Raw genomic sequence first — 24,231 nt, forward strand, 5'->3', positions numbered from 1 at the left:
CTTCGATATTCACCGTGTCACATTCGCAGCCTATACCTTTTGAATGCATCAAAGCATGCACCAAAATAAACAGCGCTTTGTTTCCCATTTTTGTATTCAAACTTTTCGCAACTGAGGGCCCGGCATAGAGATGCGAAATGCTGCTGCCGACGGTGTTGGATGGCGCTAACTGTATAATGCCGTCCGAGCTCTGAATGCCGTAAAATATAGAAACATTGTTCCAGGTTAATAAGATCCTTATTTATAGCACACATATTAAAGAACCCAAGCTTGACTTTTAGCTGCATCCAACGTCCAAGAACCAATTAAATTAAAATAACTTAGGTGATCAAGACGTTTTTGTTTTGTTGCGTGCATAAAAATTAACGCGATTTTAATGTTATCGAAAATTAAATTCTTCAAAATAAGTTATAAAGACAGCAATTTTATCGTTCACAGGCTATTATTATATTTCATCCCTTTTTTTACCGCCATACAGAGTAATTTTATTATTCTTGGACCTATCATTATTCTTTCTTACAGTTAGCGCCACGCAAGGACATCGGCACCATTCTTTCCTCCTCCTCCTTTCCTACATGGCGGCAATCAAACACGTAAACAAACATGCTCGGCACAGCGCGGTTCTAGTAGTGGCAAAATAGCTTCCGGTGTTTACTTTTCACTTCGAGCCATTTGAAATGAGGTACTCCGTCAGTTAAGGGGCTATTGGGATCTTCGTTATTTTGACAACACCATTTGTTCCGTGCTCTCTTAGTGCACCAGCATTGTACAGGACAACAAAACAATTTTGAGAAGAATCGACAACAGAGAGAGGGCGCAGACAAGCTGGAGAAGAACCCAGAACAGGACCTGGAGGAGCAAGACACAGGCCACATGCTCGAGTGAGAAAAACGGGACTAATCTACGGAAAATAGTAAGTTAGACCTCGGCGTATAACATTAGCCCGCATAATTCATCTTGGATGAGTAATGAAATGTTGTGTGGGTCTTAACAACTATATGCTCGCTTTTGCCAAATGGGCGCCTAACTTGATGCATAATGATGAAGCATAATGCATCGGCTGGCATTCTTTTGTTGGTGTCACCGTTCCGCAAGTCGGCTTCCTTCATGCAGTGTCGTGGTTGTTAGATTAAATTAGTTTAGCATTCCTCATATCATGGACAGTCCGACGGACTTCCCTGCATAAACAATTGGGTCTATCCGGCAGAGGCTATACGTCCCCGTCATTTATCAGGAACTTGAGTAAATTTGGCAAGTGCTTCACATTGGTGGGGTAAAAGACAGATCTTTAAGTGACAAATTTTTTATTTCCATTCGTAATAATTTGCATAATAAAACCTAATTGAGGTGACAATCACTTCAGCAGGTGGCAAAAAGCTAGTAAGAACAAATTCCGTTGACCGTGTGATTTCTAGGTGGCGTAGTTTTTTAAAATTGTAATTCAATTAGACATTTTCTTGGACACCCTGTATGTGCTCTTCCTACTTGGATGGTACTTTGTCATACACTGCGAATATATAAATTAATTAAGCGAGTCTTCATGCACACACACGCACATTGAGAATTCTATTTACATAACCATTGTTATAAAATTGCCTGCCAGCTAAGCAGATGTTGTATACTGCACAAAACTGCCCATGGCTTCCTGGTGTGTAAGTGTTCGAAAGGGGGAAAATGTTAACCTTGTTCATCACACTTTACGCCTTCCAAATGTTACATCTTGAATCTGGAAAGTAGTTAAATACGTGTATCATGTTTCTTCGGAAGGAAAAAAGTCCACGCAATATTTCGTCGGGAACTTCTCACCGGCACCTCTTCTGTCTGAACGTAGCTGACCCCCTAACAAACGGTGAGTCGCCGTTTTCATGAATACACTGTTCAGGGACTTCATGTTCTGTGAGCGTACGAAAACCGTCGGTGTATTTGTTTCACTTCGGGACCCAATTTTCTCTTTTAAATTTACGTGGGATGAGGACAGCACTCCGCATTAAAGAAGAGGCAAGAGATTCTTGTGACTTCGAGTCATCACGTGCCAGGCCCTTTGGAATCACAACTCCAAGAAAATGCAGTTCTCTCTGGAGTTCCGCAATCAGCCCGTGAGAGTGAAATCGGAACCACCTGATGTTGCATGCCTGCCACAACAGGGTCAGGTACATCAACAGCACTGTGGTGAGTATGCTTCAGGAGGTGATACTTATTGTAAAGTCCGTGTAAAATTTACACTCAGGTGGGGAATGTTTTATAGATAGTGTGTGACTTTTTCTAGTTAAATACTTTAAGCGAATTCGGGAGGGAAAAAATCGTCCACTGTCATGGTTCCCACTAGTCCTTCAAACACTCGAATGCCCTAGAATTTGAAAATGCAATTTTTCGAGGTTTGGAAAACCTGGGAATTTTCCACAGTCCTTGAGAACTCTCAACTTTGCATCTTTTTTTTTTTTTTTTTCATATTCTCATGGGGCTGGTAGTGCAAATTCTACTTATGCTGAGCTATCCGTCGTTTTGAACTATATCATAATTTTAAAATTTTTTTCCCCACGAGCGCTATCTGATGACTTTTTTTCTGGTACCTTCCCCACATGCTGGTTTTAACGAAAGGGCCAACAGTGTCTCTGGAACAGCACTGCCCTGCCGATGCACATACAGTGCGTAACAGGGATGGGTCCAGATTCGAATAGATTGGTCTTCCTGGTGCATTCCCCAAAGCAGCTTTAACGAAAGTGGTGACAGTGATTCACTTCTTCTGGAAAACAACTGACCCATCAAGCCATGAAAAACACACAACAAGGGCACAATCCGATCTTGGTAGAACTCTAGAGCTGACCTCCTTCGTTGTACACCATGACGACCCCAGAGTATGGACCACAGGGTTTATGGCCTCCTCTATGGTCTCCTTTGTCGCACAAATCAGTCGTCTCGTAACGCCCGTGGCTTATCTGCCAGAAAATTTTCAAAACGTCCCTAAAGACGCGTCCTGCGGCTTATCTGCGGTGCAGCTTATATGCGTGAAGTTACGGTAGTTTCAAAACCATGGGGTTTAGCACTCTTTGCAGTAGGAATCTAGCCTAACAATTCAAACCAAATTAATGTGCGCAATGTTACCACTTAGAAGAAACACAAATGAACACAGCAACGAGTGGGATCCCAGAAAGGATACAAAGAGTGACATCCAATGAGACAGCAGAAGACGAGCACGCTTCCCTATCGTGACTGTGCGCGCCGCGGGGTGTCTGTACATTTGGTCGAACACCTTGTGATTGGATACGTCTGATTGAACTCCGCTTGGTCGAAAGCCTTTTGACTGAAAGCCGGTTGATCGACACTGTTTGCTCGAAATAATTTTGTTCAGTCGGAGTTCAGAGGGAGTTCAGTGTGTTGTCCGCACCTATTTTCCTGTAACTTTTGACTCTGTTGTACTCTGTTTGAGCGTACGGAGCAGGCAACCAGTGTCCCCTGCTTTCTTTTTCTTTTTTTTTTCTTTGCTTTTTCAGTTGAAGAGGGGAGACCACGGGTTATTTCCATATATTTGTCATTCGCGAACAGAACAGTTGAATAGAACAGTGCGGAACAATCCGGCGGACCAGTAGGACACATCTTGAAGAAAATGGCCTCATTTTGAGCACAGCCGATAATCCGTGCTTCTTATGGGCACCCTTCTCATTACTGGTGGCATATCTGGAATGGGATATCCATATGTGCGCGAAAGCCACTCGAAGTCTGTGGATGCTAAGAAGGAAATTTCGCCATGGTACAACGAAAGATATTGAATTACCAGGCATATAAAACCTTCGTTCAACCTTGTTTCGACGATGTGTCTGCACTGTGGGTTCCATACATGCATGTTATCAAAAAAAGAAAAGAAAAGACAGTACAAAGATCTGCTCCCCGGCTTATATTGTCTAGGTTTCGAAGGGCTTCTTCGGTAACATGCACGTTTGAAGAACCAAATTTAGATTCACTTGAACATCGGCACAAAGTAAATAAACCAAAGCTATTTTTTCTCCTATACAATGGCCAGTTAAATGCAAACATTAATAATACATTGCTAAAATTTGTCCACATGTGACGCGAATAAATCATCCAAAAATGTCATAGATTTATTTGATTGATTTATAAAAATGTTTATTATTTGACATCAGTTTTTATTTGACAAAGTGTTGGGGAATAAGGGTGAAAAACATATATGGCATGTTTAGTCATTATGTGTTAGAGCAGAAAAACCTATCAAGTTGTCGAACGGGCTAGGGTGAACAACCCAGGCTCTTGGACCGCTTTTTGGACGTGAAAAAGTGGGTTAGCATGAGGAGTCTGTTTATGGGCAAGTGGATTACACACGGCGCATGTTCCTTAAGATAACGGCAAAGAAATGTGGAACGAGGTCCATGAAGGTCTAGTATACTTTTACAAGGCAGCAGTCGTACCAGGCACATTAAACATCTAGGGTTTCTGTACACAAAATGGGCAGGGTGTGTGCCCTTTCAGCGGTACAAGAATGGCTTTTATGTGGTTGACGAGCAAAAACAACCCATCAAGCTGAAGATAAGAAGGCTAAAATTAGGCACCTAAGAACTACATGCACTTGTGCAACCAACGGCAACGCATCGGGCATTTTTCACACGGAATACGCGAACCAAGGGCACCCCGGCCGTGCTATTCTGACCACCGAGAGCCACCAAAGATGATGGCGGCGGCGCGGCGCAGCTCGCGCATGCGTAGCGCGTCCACCTGAAAAAGGTCCATTTCGTTGAAGCTGATTGGGGGAAGGCACCAGGAAGGTCAGTCGACTCAAACGCGGACTCTCCCCTGTTTCACATTGTTCGTGCCCCGGCAGGGTGTAGCATTTCCGGAGACACAGTCGGCCCTTTCGTTAAAACGGGCTCGGCCACCAACACGTTCTGGTAGAGTCCGGCGCAGGGAATTACTATATCCTGTACTGTCAGACTTGGGCTGCAGGACCACAGTCATGCAGATGATCGTTCCATGCACTTGTCCAAAATCATTTGAAAGTGACTGTTCAATGCATATATTACGCGCATATACGAGCAAAAATGCGTGCGGGCACGCAAACTCAATGTGGATCATCAAGAACCATTTGCGCCCAAATCAATCGAGCGAGGTATTCTGCTCTCGTCTACGATTTTCACCGTTGGTTGGTAGGTATTCATTGAGCTTCGTGAGACAAGGTGCTAGTCTTTTTTCTTTGTTGGTCCTGCGATTATTCATCTTAATGTTGAAGTGCCGTTCATAATGAATCTATATTCTAATGTACTGTGTTCGAATGTAATAACATGTACAAATAAAATGGGAAAGCTGTGAGGATGTATGTCACCATTGTGACACGAATTTTTCCGTGTCTAAGAAAAATTCAGTATGTGGGACCTTCACCAAGCATACCCCCCCCCCCCCCCAAGAGCTAGGCACCCCCCCAGCAGTGAATTTCTGGGGAAATCACTGGTTTGCTGCACATTGTATGGTGCAGAACAAGATGAAGAACAATTGTTGCGTGGTGAAATGTGCGTTCACCTATGAAGTGCTCCGCCTGGAACGAAATTTTCTTTGTTTCCTTTGTAGCCTCGTGAAAAGGAGAGAAGACTGAAGCGTAGTTAAACGTACAGTAAAAACGTTGCAGTGAAACGTGTTCACTTGCAGTGACGTTAAACACTGTCGGGAAGCTATGCAAACTTCATTCATTGTTTCTTTTAGTAAAGATAGATCGCCGTGGATGCCCAACAAATAACACCGTTATATGTAATCACCATTTTGCTGATGGTGCTAAGTCAAATGATCCGAGAAGTACTTCGTATGTTCCGTCTATGTCCATTTTTGCACGGGAGCATGGACCCTCCAGCTGTACATGTAGACGTCATACATCATTGTCTTTCACGATAACACCATTGGGCATGCAGAACAGCCATGACTGGTGCTCTAATATTACACACGTGCCACATCTCTGCGCTCTACAGTCGTAGTCGTTCTCAAACTGGATGATGGCACACTGCTCCACGTACAGCCCATAGCTTACTGCTTTTGTGTTCTGAAGATTGATGTGCTTACGGTGGATGTGATGCAGCAGGCCGCATATAGGCAACACCGCAGAGTGTGCTATGAGCCCTGGGAAAAGTACCCACTCCTCCCACTAGGGGATTCGCTTGTGACGCCCTCTATAGGCGCTGTACGGGGTGTATGCCCCTTCACCCTTCCGAAACCCAAATCCTTTCCCCCAACAACCCTTTCCCATGCTTCCATTCGCTGTGGTGTAGTCCTGACTTTTCGTTATTAGCGACAGCGCACACCTCTAGGTGCAATATAGTTAAACTAGGTTCAGAAAAGGTACGGAGGTGGTCGTCATGTGACCCGAAGCCTTGCAATGTGGCTTACTTCTCTCCTTTTTTGTTTTACTTCAGGAGTGACAGCTGGGACATGTGACATTAAAGAAGAACCTCGAGAGGAATCTTCAAAGGAACATGCAATCGTGGAAGTCAAAACGGAGCCTTATAACGTTGCAATCTTGACTGGACAGGACCAAATGGGACGCAAGTGTGATTCAACATCAGAAGGTAAATACAAAATGGTCGAGGACATTTAGTCAACTACGAACTTAATAGCGTGACAAAAAGAGGGATACAACAGAAATGCACTTTAGTTTTCTGACAGACAGGTATCAGCTTTCATGCACACGTTCTGTTCAATGGAAGATTCTGAAAGTTACGGAAAATAGACGTGGAGATTCTTTATCAAATTTCATGTTATCGTTGCATCTCAATATAATGAAATAGATAATGACCAAGTTGCATTTTTTTGCGGCTCCACTGTAATACAGTAGAATCTCGATGATACGAATCTCACAGGGTCGCGGAAAAAATTTGTATCATCAGAAATTCGTATCAAACGAATTAAACCAAAATAAAAGTTGGGGCAAGAAAATAGACAGTGACTGTTCATTTTCTGTTACTGTCAATGAAAGAGGTCGGTTGTAACGCTTTTGTGTCTCCGTTTTTGTCAAATGCTGCCCAAATACGCGAGATGATTCAAACGATGTAGCGACGTGCTTATCACCAGTGAGTCGTGTGACAGTGGTCTAAAGCGAGCTTCTCCTAAAGCAAGCAGGCGTTAGATGAAACCGACTTGCAGAATGGTGACACGTAATGTTGCCACTAGTTGTCCTGATATTTTCCCTCCACGTGTTCTGGGGTTCTGGTAGCTGTTTTCCGCCAGAGCGATGTCACACAGCTTTGCGGTTTATTGTTGCGAGGGTGGTAAAAAGGTCAGAACAGAGATAAGGTGATAAGGTTCCGTGTTGTTCAATCCCCTTGATCTTATTTCCACCACCACCACCAAAAGGAAAGTCATTGCTTGCATTGCGCTACATGATGTAAGGGAGTTCGTGGTGAGGATCGCCCAAGCAGCACAATGTACTGAAAGTCGAGTGCAGTAGGGGTGGACGGGTAGGTGGAAGGCGTTGAGCATACTCCTGAAACTAAAGGATATTGATAAGACACTTACCGTCCACCCCTATTGCACTCGACTTTCAGTACATTGTGCTGCTTGGGCACCCTCCCTTTTCGAGAGACGCAGCAGCATGACTCGCGCGCTCTCGCATCACGGGGGAACGACCTCTGTCGCATCCTCGGCTCATTCGTAGCATCCGTAAAGGGAAGATAACGCGTTCGTATCATCCGAACTCTAATACATGGGAAGAAAAGGCATTCTGGCCGGGACCGGAAAAGAATTCGTATCATCCGTGATCTTATCATCGAGATTCTACTGTAGATGTCTTCCATGTGTTTTGCCTCTCTTTCCTGGTTAAGCAGTTGTTAGGAATTCCTGTTAGTAATTAAGTATTATGTGTAAAAATCCGAGCTTTGAAAACTGCAGTCGATTCTGAAGCCATTCCAGAGGTGTTCAGCTACGTTAGCTCTTCCGGATTTCTGATGCGTTTGAAAAATCCGCATTTAAAAAAGGGATTTCATTTGGTGTGCTGAAAATAAATCTGGATTCAAAGTGATTTGATTTAATCAAATTTAAAGCGGGACCTGATTCGGATTTGATGTAAATCCGTTTTTGTCTCCTCAAATCCCCCACACTGTACGGAGGTGGTTGTGACTCGAAGCCTTGCAATTTGTCTTACTTCTCCCCCTTTTTGTTTTACATTCAGGAGTGACATCTGGGACGTGTCCTATTAAGGAAGAACCTCGAGAGGAATCTTCAAATGAAGATCCAATCATAGAAGTGAAAACAGAGGCTTACAATGTTCCAGTCTTGGCAGAAGAGGAACAGATGGGCTGTGACCCGACATCAGAAGGTAAATACAAAATGGTCGAGGGGATTTGGTCAACACCAGATTGAATGGCACGATATGGACAAAAAGTGGCATGCATCGGAAATGCTTTTCAGTTTTCTGTTCATTACATGTCAGCTTTCAAGCATGTATGGAAGATTCTCAAACCAGGCAAAATAGACCTAGTGATCCTTTATACAATTCCACACTACTGCAACTATTGCAGATTTTGACCGCATAAACAACTGCACATAACGATGTTTGTGAGCGAGAAGATAAGGAACAGTAGATGCAACCAGAGGAATCAAGTGCAAAATAATCCATGGTGCACAGTGTGTCTCCCTTCATGTGCTCCCACAATGTTTAGCCCTAACAAACACACTCCACATCTTCTGGTGCTACTGCATTGAAAAGTACAGCACTAGACAAAATTTTACTAAACATGCTTCGGTGCATTCCTTTTCCAGCCCTAGCAGCGAACAGGACCATGCGGACTTGCAAACAGGTGACTGGGTTACCCAGGCACATGTCTGTAACTCTGTACAGTCCAATAGACCTTATGCATAATAGCATGACCCATCGATATCGACAGGAGCAACCCGCCATTTTACGTACTGCTCCTAGGGATGCTATACGGAGCCCCATTCCAAGTCAAAGCTAGCTTGTTTAGCGCCTCTGTCCTCATCGTGTGCATGGTTTCGTCTGTTTCATTTCGTGTTGTCCCATCGCACTTTTGTCGTTGATGACAGCATGTCAGACACTCGGCTCATCCTTTCTCATGATGAGAACTGGACGAAGAACTTGTTTCCGATACCCTTAATAACCGAGGTCACAATAAGGGAGTACTATGCTGGAGGATCAAGTTCACTGCGACAGCTGAAAAAATCGCACAACTTCGCTGTTGAATCTTACGTCGATTGCGGCACTGTCATGACGAACACAGCGGATATCAGGTGAGGACGCTCGTAACGTACTTTCAAGCGCATAGTGGTATGGAGTGCATTTGCTTCCCAAACGTAAACCATAAACATTGCATAGTGCGACCGAATATTCTCGCGTGTTCTTCAATGGAGCTGAATGCATGTAACTGGTGAGTGCAGTACAGCTCGATGAAAATAAGCCTGAGCTCGGGGTACTGTATTACCCGGTAAACCAAAACGACGACGTACGCATTTGGTTAGGTCCCTGCACCGCATTCGGGTGAGGTCGTGATACGTAGTTAATCTGCTTGTCTCCGTTAGCATAAGCTCAAGCTTATTTTCGTCCTGAACTGTAGGATTTTGTCCACTAGATTTGTCTTTACTTACTCAGGAGTACCTGGAACTTCCCAGCACTGACGCGTAATGCGGCTGTAACATGAGTTCGGTACACTGGCTTACAGTGTTGGTACTTGCAGCGAATAAATGGAAACAAGAAATGTGATATTGATGCTTGTCTAAACTAGAAGTATTTACCTTACAGGTCCGACAAGGTACATGTGCGTGCCATGTGCTACAGAAGCCTAAGCAAAAATGGACGACCATCCGTGACCCATCTGGTACTGCAGCCAAGCACTGGAACCGTGGTAGACACCCGGTGCCAGTGCCCTGCAGGTGCTGCAGCGGCCTGCAGTCATGCCATGGCACTTTTTCGGGTAGTGTCCCTGCTAAAGATGAATAGTTTCGATGAATCTCCCCCTCAACTTGCATGTACAGAGCTTCCACAATGTTGGCGACGGCCGCTGCAGTGAAAGCGAGAATTGTGCAGGAGGTTGCCAGGTGGAAACCTCGAGAAGGTGGGAAGAACACACTGACATATTCTCGCCTATTTGACCCACGACGGGAAGAAGAGAGTGCAGATAGTGTGCAGAGTGCCTTTAGAAGACTTGCTGGGCGTTTGGGGAGCCAAGGACAGCTCTTTGCTTTTGCCCTTCAAGAAGGATCCAAGCTGCCATTTACTGAGACAAAGTTTGGTTCAGCCCCATACGATTCACCTCCGACATATTAGCAGTCAGGAAGGCCGGCACACCGCGAAGTTTGGCGATCTATGAACATTGCACTGGAAACTGCAACGGATGAACCAGCAGTGCCCACCCGTACGAGCCTGTTTTGTGACAGCATCATTCCATTCCAGCTGCCGCCACTTCTTGACAAGTACCAGGTACCAAGAGTACCAAGGTAGCGTGGCTGCTCGATTGTTTTTCTGCGTGTATGAAATTAATGAGACCATGTGTATATTTCATGCACAGACTCTGAAGTTTTCGGGTTTTATTTTTTCCAAATTCGGGGGGTAAAATTCAGGTCAATCACTTGATGTCGAAAATTCGTGCAAATTCGGGAGGAAAAATTACCATCAGACTGAATTTGGGATAAATCGGGCTCTATTGTCGAATAAATGATTCGTTGTACAGCCTATCCAGAGTATCAGACATTGAGATCAACCGTGTATTTTGTGAAAAATTAGTATGTCATTGCCGTGAGGTGCCTAGCTTAGCTTAGTTTTGCGGGTAGAAATCCATTTGCGGGTGGGTTTAACCCTAAACCGGCGAACCTCCATTCGGGGTGCAAATTCAAGGAAAAATCGGGTTTAACCCTAAAGCTTCAGGGTCTACTCATGCACACACGACAAGGTCATCTTTGCCTGACACTGTCAAACCTTTTATTTTTGCGTGTCCTTGATTTTCTCGATTTGAAAATTTTGCAAAATTAAAGGGTGTGCAAACATTTTCATTTGCATATGATACTACGTGAAAAACCCTTGACAAATTGCTATGCAGCATGATTTGTACTTGACCTATCCTGTCTATTGTTTCTCTCCGACTTTAAGGGCATTATTCTCACAAGTGAGGCGGCCATGGCTCTGGAGAGAAACACCCGGCTAGGTTTTATTGAGTGGACTGAAAAGGGTCTTAGTAATTTGATTGCCCAGAGTGATGTGTCAAAGGTACGAGCTATAGCATATGGCAGCAAACACGAAAATGTTGCTGCACAGGCCTACACTGATGCGATGACGCGCCTTGGTCATTCTGTCCCCGGCTGGGAGCCTCCCCGGACAGATTTATAGTATGTGACCCCACAGAGTATACACCAAACGGAGTGCTCGAGATAAGATGTCCCTATTCACTGAAAGATAGCGAGCCGCAGTTCGCCAAAGACAACATACCGTACATGGCTATTGATGAGGAAGGGCACCCAAAACTGCAGTAAGTGTTCAGAAACGGATGCATCTACATTGTTTTAATGTCAGTGTCATTGTCTACATAGTTCTACTTATACAGGGTGTTTCACCTAAAGTGGTATGAAATTATTTTTAAAGAGTGCGATAAAAGAAAACGAGCACCACTTTTATGCTACTTGGGTTACAGACTGGCCGTACATCAAAAGTACTACCTGCTTGTGTTGTGAAAATTTCTGACCTTAGGTGAAACACGCTGTATATTGTCTGTCAGTCAGTCACGCACCACTAGTCCCTTATCTCAAGTGCAATCGGGAAATGTGCAATGACACATCATAAGCTGCGATATGATAATGGTCAACTGTGATATTATACATGATGCAATATTTTTATGTTATACTCTATACAGATCTTTTCCTATACATACACGATGTGCTGTTTATAACAGTGTCATTTGTTAACTTGCTCCCATGGTTTGACAGCAGTCTTTGCATTCCATAGACAGTGGCGCTCAGAATGTAGTAGGAAACAAGCTCAGTGACGCCCAGTGTGTCAAAATGTGTTTTGTAATGCGGTGAAAGTTTTGAAATGCAGCTTCAATATACTGACGAGGCGAAAGAAAATAAAAACATTTCTGCAATGGATTTCTCATTATCATACATTTGCACAGTGCACTAGTTCCTGTCTTCAACTAAGGGGCGTTGAAAGTTGGTTAAGATGACGGCAACTGTCCACATTTGGTTTGATACTGGCCCAAGGCTCATGGTTTACAGGTCTGTCAAAAATGTGAAATGTCTTCACGTGCTGGGTCCTGCGCTCAACATGAATTCGTAAGGAGGCAATCTGTTTTGTTTGTTGTACTTGTACTGCAGGGAACTCTTCATTTCGGAGGAACGGTGGAATGTTCAGCCTCGCGTTTTTTTGCTCCAGAAGATCAGCAATGGTGAAACCCTTATCTGCCATGACAGAGGTGTTATTCCCCCTTCTCGAACACTCACGCGAATGAAATATGTCAGAACACCTAACCTAACTGACCCTCGTGCCGAACTTGCTCAGCGCGCCCGCCAGCCATCCCCAAACGTCTCCAAATGTGTGTGAGTGCACGTGTTAAATCCAGACACATTACACGAAATAAGCATGATCACATATAATAAAGTGATAGTTCTCAGATGAGAATACCATGATACATCACACTCAATGAAAAAAAAAAAGGTGATCTCCCAATCTCGCCAAATATGTTGGCGTACATGCCCGACCATGGTCGGCGTTGTCAAGCCCGGCCCAGGCCCGCATAAGAAACGCAAAGCCCGGCCCACGGGCCGGGCACGGGCTTTCTGGTAAGCCCGTGCAGTGCTCTAACTCCACATACAAAACAAACCGGTTCTCCGGACCGTGCGTATAATGGCGAATAGAAGGAGCTCAGCACCAGGTGGCGCTTTCATTTTGCATAGGGTCTATTGGCTACTAGCATGGAGAAAAGAATGTGACAGAGTGGGTTTCAAAGTCCAGCACTGTATGAGCGAATGATTATGTGTTGTCAAGGTTTGTTTATGGAAAAAAAAAATTATAAAATTCTCACTTCGTATTTCGTTTGTGCTTCTACCATACAAGTGGGATATCTGTCCTGCAGAGTTCTTCCAGAGCACAGACCTGCAGCATCACAAGAGGACCCGCACAAGCCAGAAGCCATACAAGTGTGATGTCTGCCCTGCAGAGTTCTGCCGGGTCTCGAATCTACGGGATCACGGGCGAGAAGCCACACAAGTGTGATGTCTGCACTGCAGAGTTCCGCTGGATGTCGGATCTACGGGATCACAAGCGGACGCACACGGGCGAGAAGCCACACAAGTGTGATGTCTGCCCTGCAGAGTTCTGCCGGATCTCGCATCTACGGGATCACAAGCGGAGGCACGCAGGCGAGAAGCCACACAAGTGTGATGTCTGCCCTGCAGAGTTCTGCCGGATCTCGGATCTACGGGAACACAAGCGGAGACACACGGGTGAGAAGTCACACAAGTGTGATGTCTGCCCTGCCGAGTTCTACCGGCTCTGGAATCTACGGGAACACAAGCGGACACACACGGGCGAGAAGCCACACAAGTGCGACCTCTGTCCTGCAGAGTTCAGCTGGAGCCGGGGCCTACTGCATCACAAGCGGACACATATGAGTGAGAAGCCATACAAGTGTGATGTCTGCCCTGCGGAGTTCAGGCACAGTGTACGTCTAAAGGTTCATAAGCGGACACACACGGGTGAGAAGCCATACAAGTGCAATGCCTGTGCTGCAGCGTTCAGCCGGAATGACTGCCTACAGCAGCACAAGCAGACACACACGGGTGAGAAGCCGTACAAGTGCGATGTCTGCCTTGCAGAGTTCAGCCAGACCAGGTACCTTAAGCATCACAAGCGGACACACATGGGTGAGCAGCCATAGAAGCGCGACCTCATCCGGCAAAAATCAGCCACAGCGTCGAGTGACAAGCCATACAGGAGCATTCTATATGTTCCGCAAACTTCAGGCAGATCACAAATCTGCCCCTTTGCGAGGGGGCTTTCATGGGCGTGAAGCCATACAATTGCAACCTCTGTCCTGCAGAGCTCAGCCACTGTACACACACACACACACAAGCCATAGAACAAGCTGCTAACAGAACAGGAGCTAGTTCAGCCAGTACATGACTGTGTGGTTTCACAAGTAGCCACGAGGTGCCTGGGATAGCAACAGTACAAGTGTGGAGACCATGTACACAAGAAAGAGGCCACCCAAGGATGAATTCTGTTGTCCTGAGTGCGGAGGCCTGAAGAAGCACATGGTCGACGCGCGCAGAGGGGGAAGGCTGTACAGACGCAGTTTGTATCCCACATCATGTTATTTCTGTCCGATGTTGTGAAACTCACTCGCATGAACGGACTGAGGTTGAAAAAGAGTTGGACTGGTGTTGGATTGGGTGGTGATGCATGTGAAATGTCAGGAAACCCAGCGTCAGGGGAACAATATATATGGAGGGATCACAGTGAGGCAATCCTGTGTGCCAAAAGAGATTAAAAGCAGTCGTGATGTTTGGTGTGTCAGGTAGCGTTTGTGTTATATGCAATGTGCGACAAACTGGTGGCGCCATGATGTGACCTCTAGAGAAACTACCTTGCGTGATAGCCGCTGAATCTCCAGCGTGCGAAGTGCGAGCGTCTTTTGCTTACCACACTGGAACTGTTTCACCGCTAAGTCTGCAAGCACCTGAAAGAACCCTTAATTAGGGAAGAGATGTTTCGTTTCTCGTGATTTCTAAGCTTCCAATCGGGGCTCGGAACCGTTATTTTCTTGGGTTTGGTTCAAGTTCTGTTTCAAGGTTATTGGTTTGGTTTGGGTTCAGTGCAACCAAAATACTGGTTTGAACCGATATTAATCGGTTCGAACCGTCTTACCTGTGCTGTTCTAGTCAGTGTAATCGTTCCTGGTTGGCTATCGCCGTTGGAGACACAATTCTGATTGGCCAACTCTTAGTAGTTAACGTCACGTCGACAAATATGCAGACTTTCTCTGTGTAGGTTGCATTGGCCACATTGATTTGTTACATAGCACGAAGCGTCCTAAAAACAGGTCCCAGCTTATGTCTAAGTTTTGGGTGCATGACCTCGTTTTTGAAACAACCTGAGCAAGGGCCCAATACCAAATTTTCCTGTCTCCCGTTCCACCTCACTCACTCAACCAGCTACTTTGATGGCCAAAAGTGGCGACAAAATTTTAAAATCCTTGTACCGCGACTATTTCTTTATTAAATGCGTTAGAATTGGGAGTGTCAAAATGGGAAAAGCTGTATGTATGTATGTGTGTCTGTCCGGGTGTGAGATGGTGAAGCCTCACTGAGAAAGTGGAATAAGTGGATATGCAAAACGGATACAAGGGGGTAAATATATATATGGAGGCAAACTATTTGAAATTGAGGTAGTCAAAAGTAATTAGGAGTAACAGGTCAGAGTGATCGAAGGTGATTAGGGGGAATTAAAGCCAAAAGTTTCGTTTAAAGGTAATTAATGTAGGATATATGTAATTAAGGGATAAGATTAAATGAAACTGAAGAATACTGTAGGTGACCCGAGGTTTTAACAGAGCTAACGAAGGGCGGTTAAAGGTAATTAAAAAGGAATTGAGAGTGATTATGGAAAGTAAACTTAAATGTAATTAAGGGAATTCAAGATTACCTCGTTTAAGCTGCCGATATCAAAATTAATTAAAGGAGAATTGAAAGTAACCGAGGGGAATTAAAGGTTAATTAAATGGACTTGCATATAGTAATTGGGAGTGCCAAATCAGAAATGAAGCAATGGCTAGAGGTGGGCAACCGGAAGTGGATGCCCGGAAGTTAAGTATGGCCAAGAAAAAGACTGTTAATTTTGCTAACGTATATCTCTCGCATTAACCGCTAAATCGCCAGTGAATTTATTTATTATTTATAAATACTGTTACTGGAGAGATGCAATCCTCGCATATTCACTACGGTAAGGCTTTAAGTACAATAGCTACAGTGTGAAACGCAAAGTCAAGAGGAGACCTGCAGTTCCTGCATACGCCAAGAACACTCACCCGTGCAATGTAGAAGAGAAGAAACAGCAAAGGAAGACCAAGAAACCAACAAATGAAACATGAATCTCATGGATGCAGTGTTACATACAGCCCTCTAATGCCCTAATAAAGACTGGTAAATCGTGTACGTGTTATACACTATTGCAATCTTCTAGAGTACAAGGAAAATGTACTAAAAATACTTTTGTCGAATTTCAGTTGCAAGCCTAGACAACCTAACGTTTCTTTTTACAGAATAAGGAAGCCCATGGCGAACTTAGTCTAATACACGGGAAGGCGCAGTCTCTAATGCTATGGGGAGTGCACAAAATCGGCCGCCAAGATGCGATGAGAGGAGGACATGCCCCTGCCCACATGATAGGACGAGCATTTAAAAATACAAGGAAAGGGGAGCTGCTGCTTTGGTTGCTTTTGTTAACACTGATCAGATTATTATTGCGATTTCATTCCTTGCCTTTTCCTTTCCTTTTGTTTTTTGCAGTGTTCTGTCTATCCGTAAACAAATGTTCTGTTGGCTAGGCAAATTTCAAGTTATTGCAATTGAAATTCGACAATAGTATTTTTCAGGGTGTCTACCAACCTGGAAAACAGGGAATTGTCAGGGAATTTGGCCAAAAAACAGCTGAAGTCAGGGAAAACCGCAGAGTAGTGCCGTGATGATGCGCGGCGAATCGCGATCGAGCGCCGACTGGTGGTTGAGAGGCGATACCGCAGCAACGTGACCGTGACTGGCAGATCGCCAGTACGACAAACTCTGAGGCAGAAAACTAAAAAAGCCTCACTAATACTTAAAAAAATGTATCTGTATCAAAACGTTGGAGCAGGCACCAAGTTTCCTTTTGTTTTTCTCAGGGAATTTGATTGAGGGAATTTGAACACTGCAGTTTGGTATGCATCCTGATTTTTTGATGATGGCAAGCTTAACTACCGCACGAGAGTCGTTGACCGCATATTTTTTCGTTCTTCCGTTTTCTCATCAACCCCAATTGAAATGATTCGTGAATCACGCCTGTATAAACCTCAACGCACGGTATTGAATAGTCCCAATTTTTTCCCACATGGATCATCCTATATGAGTCCCAGACATCACCCATACGCGAGACTTGGCCTGGCAATTGATTTATGAGTCTTATGCTGAACAGGGGTTTTGTTCAGCCCCCTCCTTAACATACCCAATTTCCTCATCGCTGAAGAGCATATTTTATACACTGGGTTCAGAACAGGTACCGAGGTGGCCGTCACATGACTAGAATCCATGCAGTGTGGCTTACTTCTCTCCTTTTTTGTTTTCAGGAGCAACAGTTGGTATGTTTGACATTAAAGAAGAACCTCGGGAGGAATCTTCACAGGAAGATCCAAACATAGAAGTGAAAACAGAGGCTTACAATGTTGTGCTTTTGGAAGGACAGGAACCAATGGGACACAGATGCGACCCAACATCAGAAGGTAAACCGAAAATGCTTGAGGGGATTCGGCCAACACCAAATTGAATGGCACGATATGGACAAAAAGTGGCATGCAACGGAAATGCTTTTCAGTTTTTTGTTCGTTTTGTATCAGTTTTCCAGCATGTGTTCTCTAGTATGGAAGATTCTCAAACTGGACAAAATAGACTTGGAGATCCTTTATACAATTTCGTATTACTACAACTGTCGCAGACTTTGGCCGCATAAACAACTGCACATAATGTTTGTGACTGAGAAGATAAGGAACAGTAGATGCAACCAGAGAAATTAAGTGCAAAATAATCCATGGTGCAGAGTGTGTCTCCCTTCATGTGCTCCCACAATGTTTAGCCATAACAAACACACTCCACACCTTCTGGTGCTAGTGATTGAAAAGTACAGCACTAGACAAAATTTTACTAAACATGCTTCGGTGCATTCCTTCTCCAGAGTGATGCCCTAAAACTGGGTTCAGAAAGGCTATGGGGGTGGCCGTCACATGACTTGAAGCCTAGTGATGTGGCTTATTCTCTCCTGTTTTGTTTTGCTTCAGGAGCAACACTTGGGATGTGTCACATTAAAGAGGAACATCAAGAGAACTCTTCGAATGAACATCAAATTGTACAAGTGAAGACGGAGCCTTGCAATGTTGCACTCTTGGCAGAGAAGGACCAGATGGGACACAGCTGTCTGTCAGCATCAGAGGGTAAGTACAAAGTGCTCAAGGGTACTTATACCCAGGCTGTCATATGGGTGTTCTTCAATGACCATTAAAACCATTGGTAATTGAACTCAAGTTAAGTAATTTTCGTTTCCGTTATCCGTTTCTGATACCAGCTTTTTATTTCGTTTCCGTTACTGTTCCTGGTAATGGAACGGCTGTTGCAGAGCTGCGGGAGGACGATCTCTGTCAGCTCTCTGTCAGCTTTCTGTCAGCTCTATGTCAGCTATATGTCAGCTCTATGCCAGCTCTATGCCACTGTTTTCCCCCAGTGCTGCTTCGGTATGCCACGCGTACACACTGCACAAGTAATTTTATGCTGTTCAGATGCGCACATCTTGCAAGGTTTCTAAAGAAGTGCAAGAACATGTCTTCAGTCGGTCTTCTGTCATTCTGAGTCCAGCAACCCAAGATGGGCGTAAAGTTTATCCAGTGTCGCATTCACTGGCAGTTGCTCTCAGTAGCAAACAATACTGCCGTGGCCACGGCGAAACGCAGAAAGTAAAAGTAAATAAATATAAAACTCATATGCTGTCATCCAAGTGCTATGGTAGAGTAGAGTGCAGTGCGTGGAGCCTGTTGTGTAAGTCTCATGTCTTGATTCATCATAGGTAGGTAATGTCATGAATGATGCACCCTCGACATCCAGTATGTGGTTCCAGGTTTGGTTTGGTCCAGAAGTTCATTGCTGTCGTGCAACATTTAGGGCATTACACGGAATGAAGTAATAAAAATAAAATGAAAAGTCACTGAAATGTCGTCGCACAACAGTATTAGCCATTACCTGAATTCAATACCGGACGATAATTTTCCTTTCCGTTTCTGTTTGCGGTAATGGAGGACAGTGGTACGCGTTTCCATTTCCGTTATCGTTACTATCTCCAATTTCAGTAATACATATACTGTTTCTGTTTCCGTTACCATTACCGTTACATGTCCCTGCTAAAAATTACACAACACTGAGTACAGATGCCAGTGGCTTGTGAAAACAAGGAGCATGGCTTAAATACCGTATTTGCTCGAATGTAAGTCGACCCCCTTTTTCCAAAATCGACGATCGAAAGTAGGGGGTCGACTTATAATCGTGGTCTGCGCAACCACGTTGCTCTGCGGCCGATGCGCTTGTCACGCGCGTTCGCTTCCTCACATGGAGTGGGGGGAGAGAGAGGGAAAGGGGTGAAAGGGATTTGAACGTGTGACGAACGACAGCAATAAAAGCAGTCAAAACGAAAGTTCCTTCTTCCTTTCTCTCCCATGGTTAAAATGCGTCGTTTCTACGCGGCGTCATTGAAGCAATGTGCGATACTCTTTCCCGATGAATACATCTTTTACGTTTTTGTTACCACAAAAGTTTTTTTTTTCATTTTCATGAATTTCGAAGAGGGGGTGTCGACTAACATTCGGGTAAATACGGTAATTTAGTAAATGGATCTTCCGATAAACGGAACATATTTTCCAGGTTCCTTGAGGTTCCATTTAAAGGGATTCCACCTTTTCTTTTTCTTCAGACACTGCAGTGATTTTCGCAAGTTCCTCATCAATAGGGCCCGGATTTTCGGGCACTAATAGGTGGCGCTCTTTGCTGGCAAAATCATTCTAGGCCAACCAACCTTCAGAACCGTATTGTTTTATCTTCCGATTGGGAGGAATGTTGATACATAAAACGGTGCGCACCCCCTTTCTTAGCTGATCCGGAGACAGAGCAATATCATCTGCGATGATGATTGGCATACTGCGTGCTATGCGGTCAAGAGCGCCCCCGGTTAGGAACGAAGAAAGGAAGGAAACAAAAGGCTCTCACTGTCCCGTATCGAGCTCTGGGCCTTCTGCCTGAAAGTACGACACTTTGCCTCACAGCAAATACCTGGAGGAGAGGAGGGGGCAGTCGCTTTAAACCTAGGACCTCAATAGTGTGCAAGGGAGATAATTTGCTGAGTCAAACACGAACAGCCTGAGGGCAAAGGCCGTGCCATCAGAGGTGCGCCTGTGCTGGTATGCCCACCTAATCTCCAATTTCCGAAATTACAGGAGCAAGAGGAAGCACTGGTTTGCTCCACATTAACGACCAGCCCAGAGGCACTTGTGATCAAGCATCTTCTGGTTGCACTTCTTCAGAGGCACAGTTCAATATCAGCACAATAACCGTTGAAGCGCAGTTCGACAACACTTCACCAGTCCCTATGGACAGTCCTCCCATGGAGCAACCTCGAGACCAGAGCAAGCCATGTGCACTTGCGTGCACGTCGAAAGACAGCCGGAGATGTCACATGCTTGCACAGTGTCACAATGAGTCTGAAAAGTGTCCAGCTACTCCATCAGGGGATCAGATGGGAGAGGAGGGTTTTAGGTACGACATCTGTCCCTCTGCATTCTTGCCGTCTGGCAGTGACACGAGTCACGTGTCAAAGCGTACTGACGAGGAGTCATGCAAGTCCGACCACTGTCCTGCACAGTTCCACCAGAGGAGGAGTCTGCGGTGTCACATGCAAACGCACATGAACCAGCAGTTGTACAAGAATGATACCTGCCCTGCGAAGTTCAGCCGTATTGTGCACCGGCGGCTTCGCAAGCGAGCACACACTCGCGAAAAACTATACAAGTGTGATGCCTGCCCGGCAGAGTTCAGCCGGACCTGGCACCTACAGCGTCACAAGCGGACACACAGGGGTGAGAAACCGAATAAGTGCGATCTCTGTCCCGCTGAGTTCAGCCAGAGCAAGAGCCTGTTGGATCACAAACTGACGCACATGGGCGAGAAAACACAGAAGTTCAATGTTTGCCCTGCGGAGTTCGGTCGGAGAAGGAGCTTTCAGAAGCACAAGTGGACACACACGAGCAAGAAGCCATACAAGTGCGATGCCTGCCCAGCGAAGTTCAGCCATAACGAACATCTCCAGCGTCACAAGCGGACACACACCGGCGAGAAACCATACAAGTGCGATGCCTGCCCAGCGGCGTTCAGTGAGAGAGGGAACCTACAGCAGCACAAGCGGACACACACGGGCGAGAAGCCATACAAGTGCGATGTCTGCCAAGCGAAGTTCAGCCAGAGCGGGCACCTACAGCGTCACAAGCAGACACACAAAGGCCAGAAACCATATAAGTGCGATCTCTGTCCTGCTGGGTTCAGCAAGAGTAAGAGCCTGTCAGATCACAAACTGACGCACACAGGCAAGAAAACATACAAGTGCAGTGTTTGTTCTGCGGAGTTCGGTCATACAGGGAACTTACAGCAGCACAAGCTGACACACACGGGCGAGAAGCCATACAAGTGCGACGCCGGCCCAGCGAAGTTCAGCCATAACGAACATCTCCAGTGTCACAAGCGGACACACACTAGCGAGAAACCATACAAGTGCAATGCCTGCCCAGCGGAGTTCAGTGAGAGAGGGAACCTACAGCAGCATAAGAAGACACACACGGGCGAGAAGCCAAACCAGTGCGATGTCTGCCCAGCAAAGTTCAGCCAGAGCGGGCACCTCCACCGTCACAAGCGGACACACAGGGGCGAGAAACCGTACAAGTGCGATCTCTGTCCTGCTGAGTTCAGCCAGAGCAAGAGCCTGTCGGATCACAAACTGACGCACACGGGCGACAAGCCATACAAGTCCAATGTTTGCCCTGCGGAGTTCGGTCAGAGAGGGAACTTACAGCAGCACAAGTGGACACACACGGGCGAGAAGCCATACAAGTGCGATGCCTGCCCAGCGAAGTTCAGCCATAACGAACATCTCCAGCGTCACAAGAGGACACACACCAGCCAGAAACCATACAAGTGCGATGTCTGCCCAGCGGCGTTCAGTGAGAGAGGGAACCTGCAGCAGCACAAGCGGACACACACGGGCGAGAAACCATACAAGTGCGATGTCTGCCCAGCAAAGTTCAGCCAGAGCGGGCACCTACAGCGTCACAAGCGGACACACAGGGGCGAGAAACCGTACAAGTGCGATCTCTGTCCTGCTGGGTTCAGCCAGAGCAAGAGCCTGTCGTATCACAAACTGACGCACACAGGCAAGAAAATATCAAAGTGCAGTGTTTCTGCTGCGGAGTTCGGTCAGAGAGGGAACTTACAGCAGCACAAGCTGACACACACGGGCAAGAAGCCATACAAGTGCGATGCCTGCCCAGCGAAGTTCAGCCATAATGAGCATCTCCAGCGTCACAAGCGGACACACACCGGCGAGAAACCATACGAGTGCGATGCCTGCCCAGCGAAGTTCAGTGAGAGAGGGAACCTACAGCAGCACAAGCGGACACACACAGGCGAGAAACCATACAAGTGCGATGTCTGCCCAGCAAAATTCAGCCAGAGCGGGCACCTACAGCGTCACAAGCGGACACACAGGGGCGAGAAACCGTACAAGTGCGATCTCTGTCCTGCTGAGTTCAGCCAGAACAGGAGCCTGTCGGTTCACAAACTGACACACACGGGCGAGAAAACATACAAGTGCAATCTTTGCCCTGCAGAATTCGGTCAGAGAGGTAACTTGCAGCAGCACAAGCGGACACACACGGGCGAGAAGCCGTACAAGTGCGATGCCTGCTTGGCGGAGTTCAGCCAGAAAGGACAGCTCCAGCGTCACAAGCGAGCACACACCGTCGAGAAACAATACAAGTGGGGTGCTTGCCCAGCGGAGTTCAGTGAGAGGAGCCTGCAGCAGCACAAGCGGACACACATGAGTTCGAAGTCATACAAGTGCAGTGCCCGCCGTGCTGCGCTCAGCCCGAGGAGGAACCTACGGCAGCGTAAGCGGACACACACGGGCGAGATGCTATACATGTGTGATGTCTGCCCTGGTAATTTCAGCCTGAGCAGGAACCTACGGCAGCACAAGCGGGCATACAAGGGCGAGAAGCCATAAAAGTACCACGTCTGTCCTGCAGAGTTCAGCCAGAGCAGACACCTACAGAGCCACAAGACAGACAGTCTCGAAGCCATACAGGAGCATTCCCTGTTCTGCAAACTTGAGGTAGTGCCAAACCTGCAGCGTTACAGCTGCATGCAGGTACATGGGTGTGAAGCCGTACAAATGCCACTTCTGTTATTCAGGGATCATTCACAGGACCAGCAGGCACGAGCAAGCGAACCAAACAGCTGCTGGCTGAGCATGAGCTAGTTCAGCCAGAGCAGGAACCTGTGGCTTCACATGTCTCCACAAGACACTTGAGATTTGAAACTGTGGAAGTACAGATGCCATGCACAGGCGAAAGAATCCGTCCAATTAAGTGTCACTTCTGTGCTGTTGTATGTCCTTCATGAACACATGATGATGCGCAGGGAGAAAAGGCTATGCAGATGTGGTGTATATCATATCCCATTTTATTTCTGCTTTTTTTTCTTGTGGAATGTTTCAAAACTTGCATGCATGAACAAACTGAGGTTCAAAAATAGTTGGATTGGAGCTGGATTTGGTGGTGATGCATTGAAGTGTCACGAAACCCAGTGCCGGGGAGACAAACAGACATGAAAAAGACATCCTCTCACAGGCTCTGAGCTGCAGAGAACGGTTCATTTCCTTGAGCAACATGCTCTTATATTGCTCCCATCCCTCTTTTTCTTCCCCTCGTGATGAATGCGTATCTTCTTTATCGTTGACTACTGAAGCGCGGAAGGAACATGGACACGAGAGGTAAGGGAAACACAAGCGCTTGTGCTTGTTTTACATCTCTTCTTCATACTCCTTTGGCACTTCGTTAATCAGACCAGGGATAGTCATCAAACTAGCCCAGCTATCTACCATTGTGCTTCTCTTCAGGCTTCCATTGTTTTACGCCGTACGTCTCGTCTGTTTGTGAAGTGAACAAAGAAATCGACGTAAAAAAATAAAAAAATGATTTCCAACCACTTACATATACCAACTTGATACCAAAATCCAGAGAATTCCCTTTTGTGTCACGACCAAACTAAATAAATGTACACACTAAAAGTAAGTTTGAACACATTCTGTTGTAGTGCCTTTCGCAGCGTATAAGTGCGATCTTTGCCAGCAGAATTCGGAGAGAGCACAAAGCTGTGGGTTCACAAGCTTACCCCCTTTCGTGAAGGCCATAC

General features: G+C 45.9%; 1 protein-coding gene across 2 annotated transcripts; it reads left to right on the plus strand.

The window, feature by feature from the left end:
- Window positions 1-345: 345 nt before the first annotated feature.
- On the plus strand, window positions 346-23,716 carry LOC135371372 (zinc finger protein 107-like). Of its 2 annotated transcripts, XR_010415575.1 has the most exons (10): window positions 346-682; window positions 755-913; window positions 1,768-1,849; window positions 1,979-2,169; window positions 6,405-6,557; window positions 8,156-8,302; window positions 17,307-17,459; window positions 18,012-18,164; window positions 20,208-23,149; window positions 23,230-23,716. XR_010415575.1 is itself a non-coding variant. In XM_064605442.1 (9 exons), exons 4-9 carry the CDS (start codon window positions 2,064-2,066, stop codon window positions 23,039-23,041), a joined length of 3,546 nt encoding a protein of 1,181 aa, XP_064461512.1. In that variant the 5' UTR covers window positions 346-682; window positions 755-913; window positions 1,768-1,849; window positions 1,979-2,063; the 3' UTR covers window positions 23,042-23,716. The 2 variants fall into 2 exon arrangements, 1 of the variants encoding a protein (XP_064461512.1); XM_064605442.1 differs by having other exon boundaries at window positions 20,208-23,716.
- The last annotated feature ends 515 nt before the right edge of the window (window positions 23,717-24,231 follow it).

The sequence above is a fragment of the Ornithodoros turicata genome, unplaced genomic scaffold (genome assembly GCF_037126465.1).
Source record: "Ornithodoros turicata isolate Travis unplaced genomic scaffold, ASM3712646v1 Chromosome106, whole genome shotgun sequence".
Classification (NCBI taxonomy): domain Eukaryota; kingdom Metazoa; phylum Arthropoda; class Arachnida; order Ixodida; family Argasidae; genus Ornithodoros; species Ornithodoros turicata.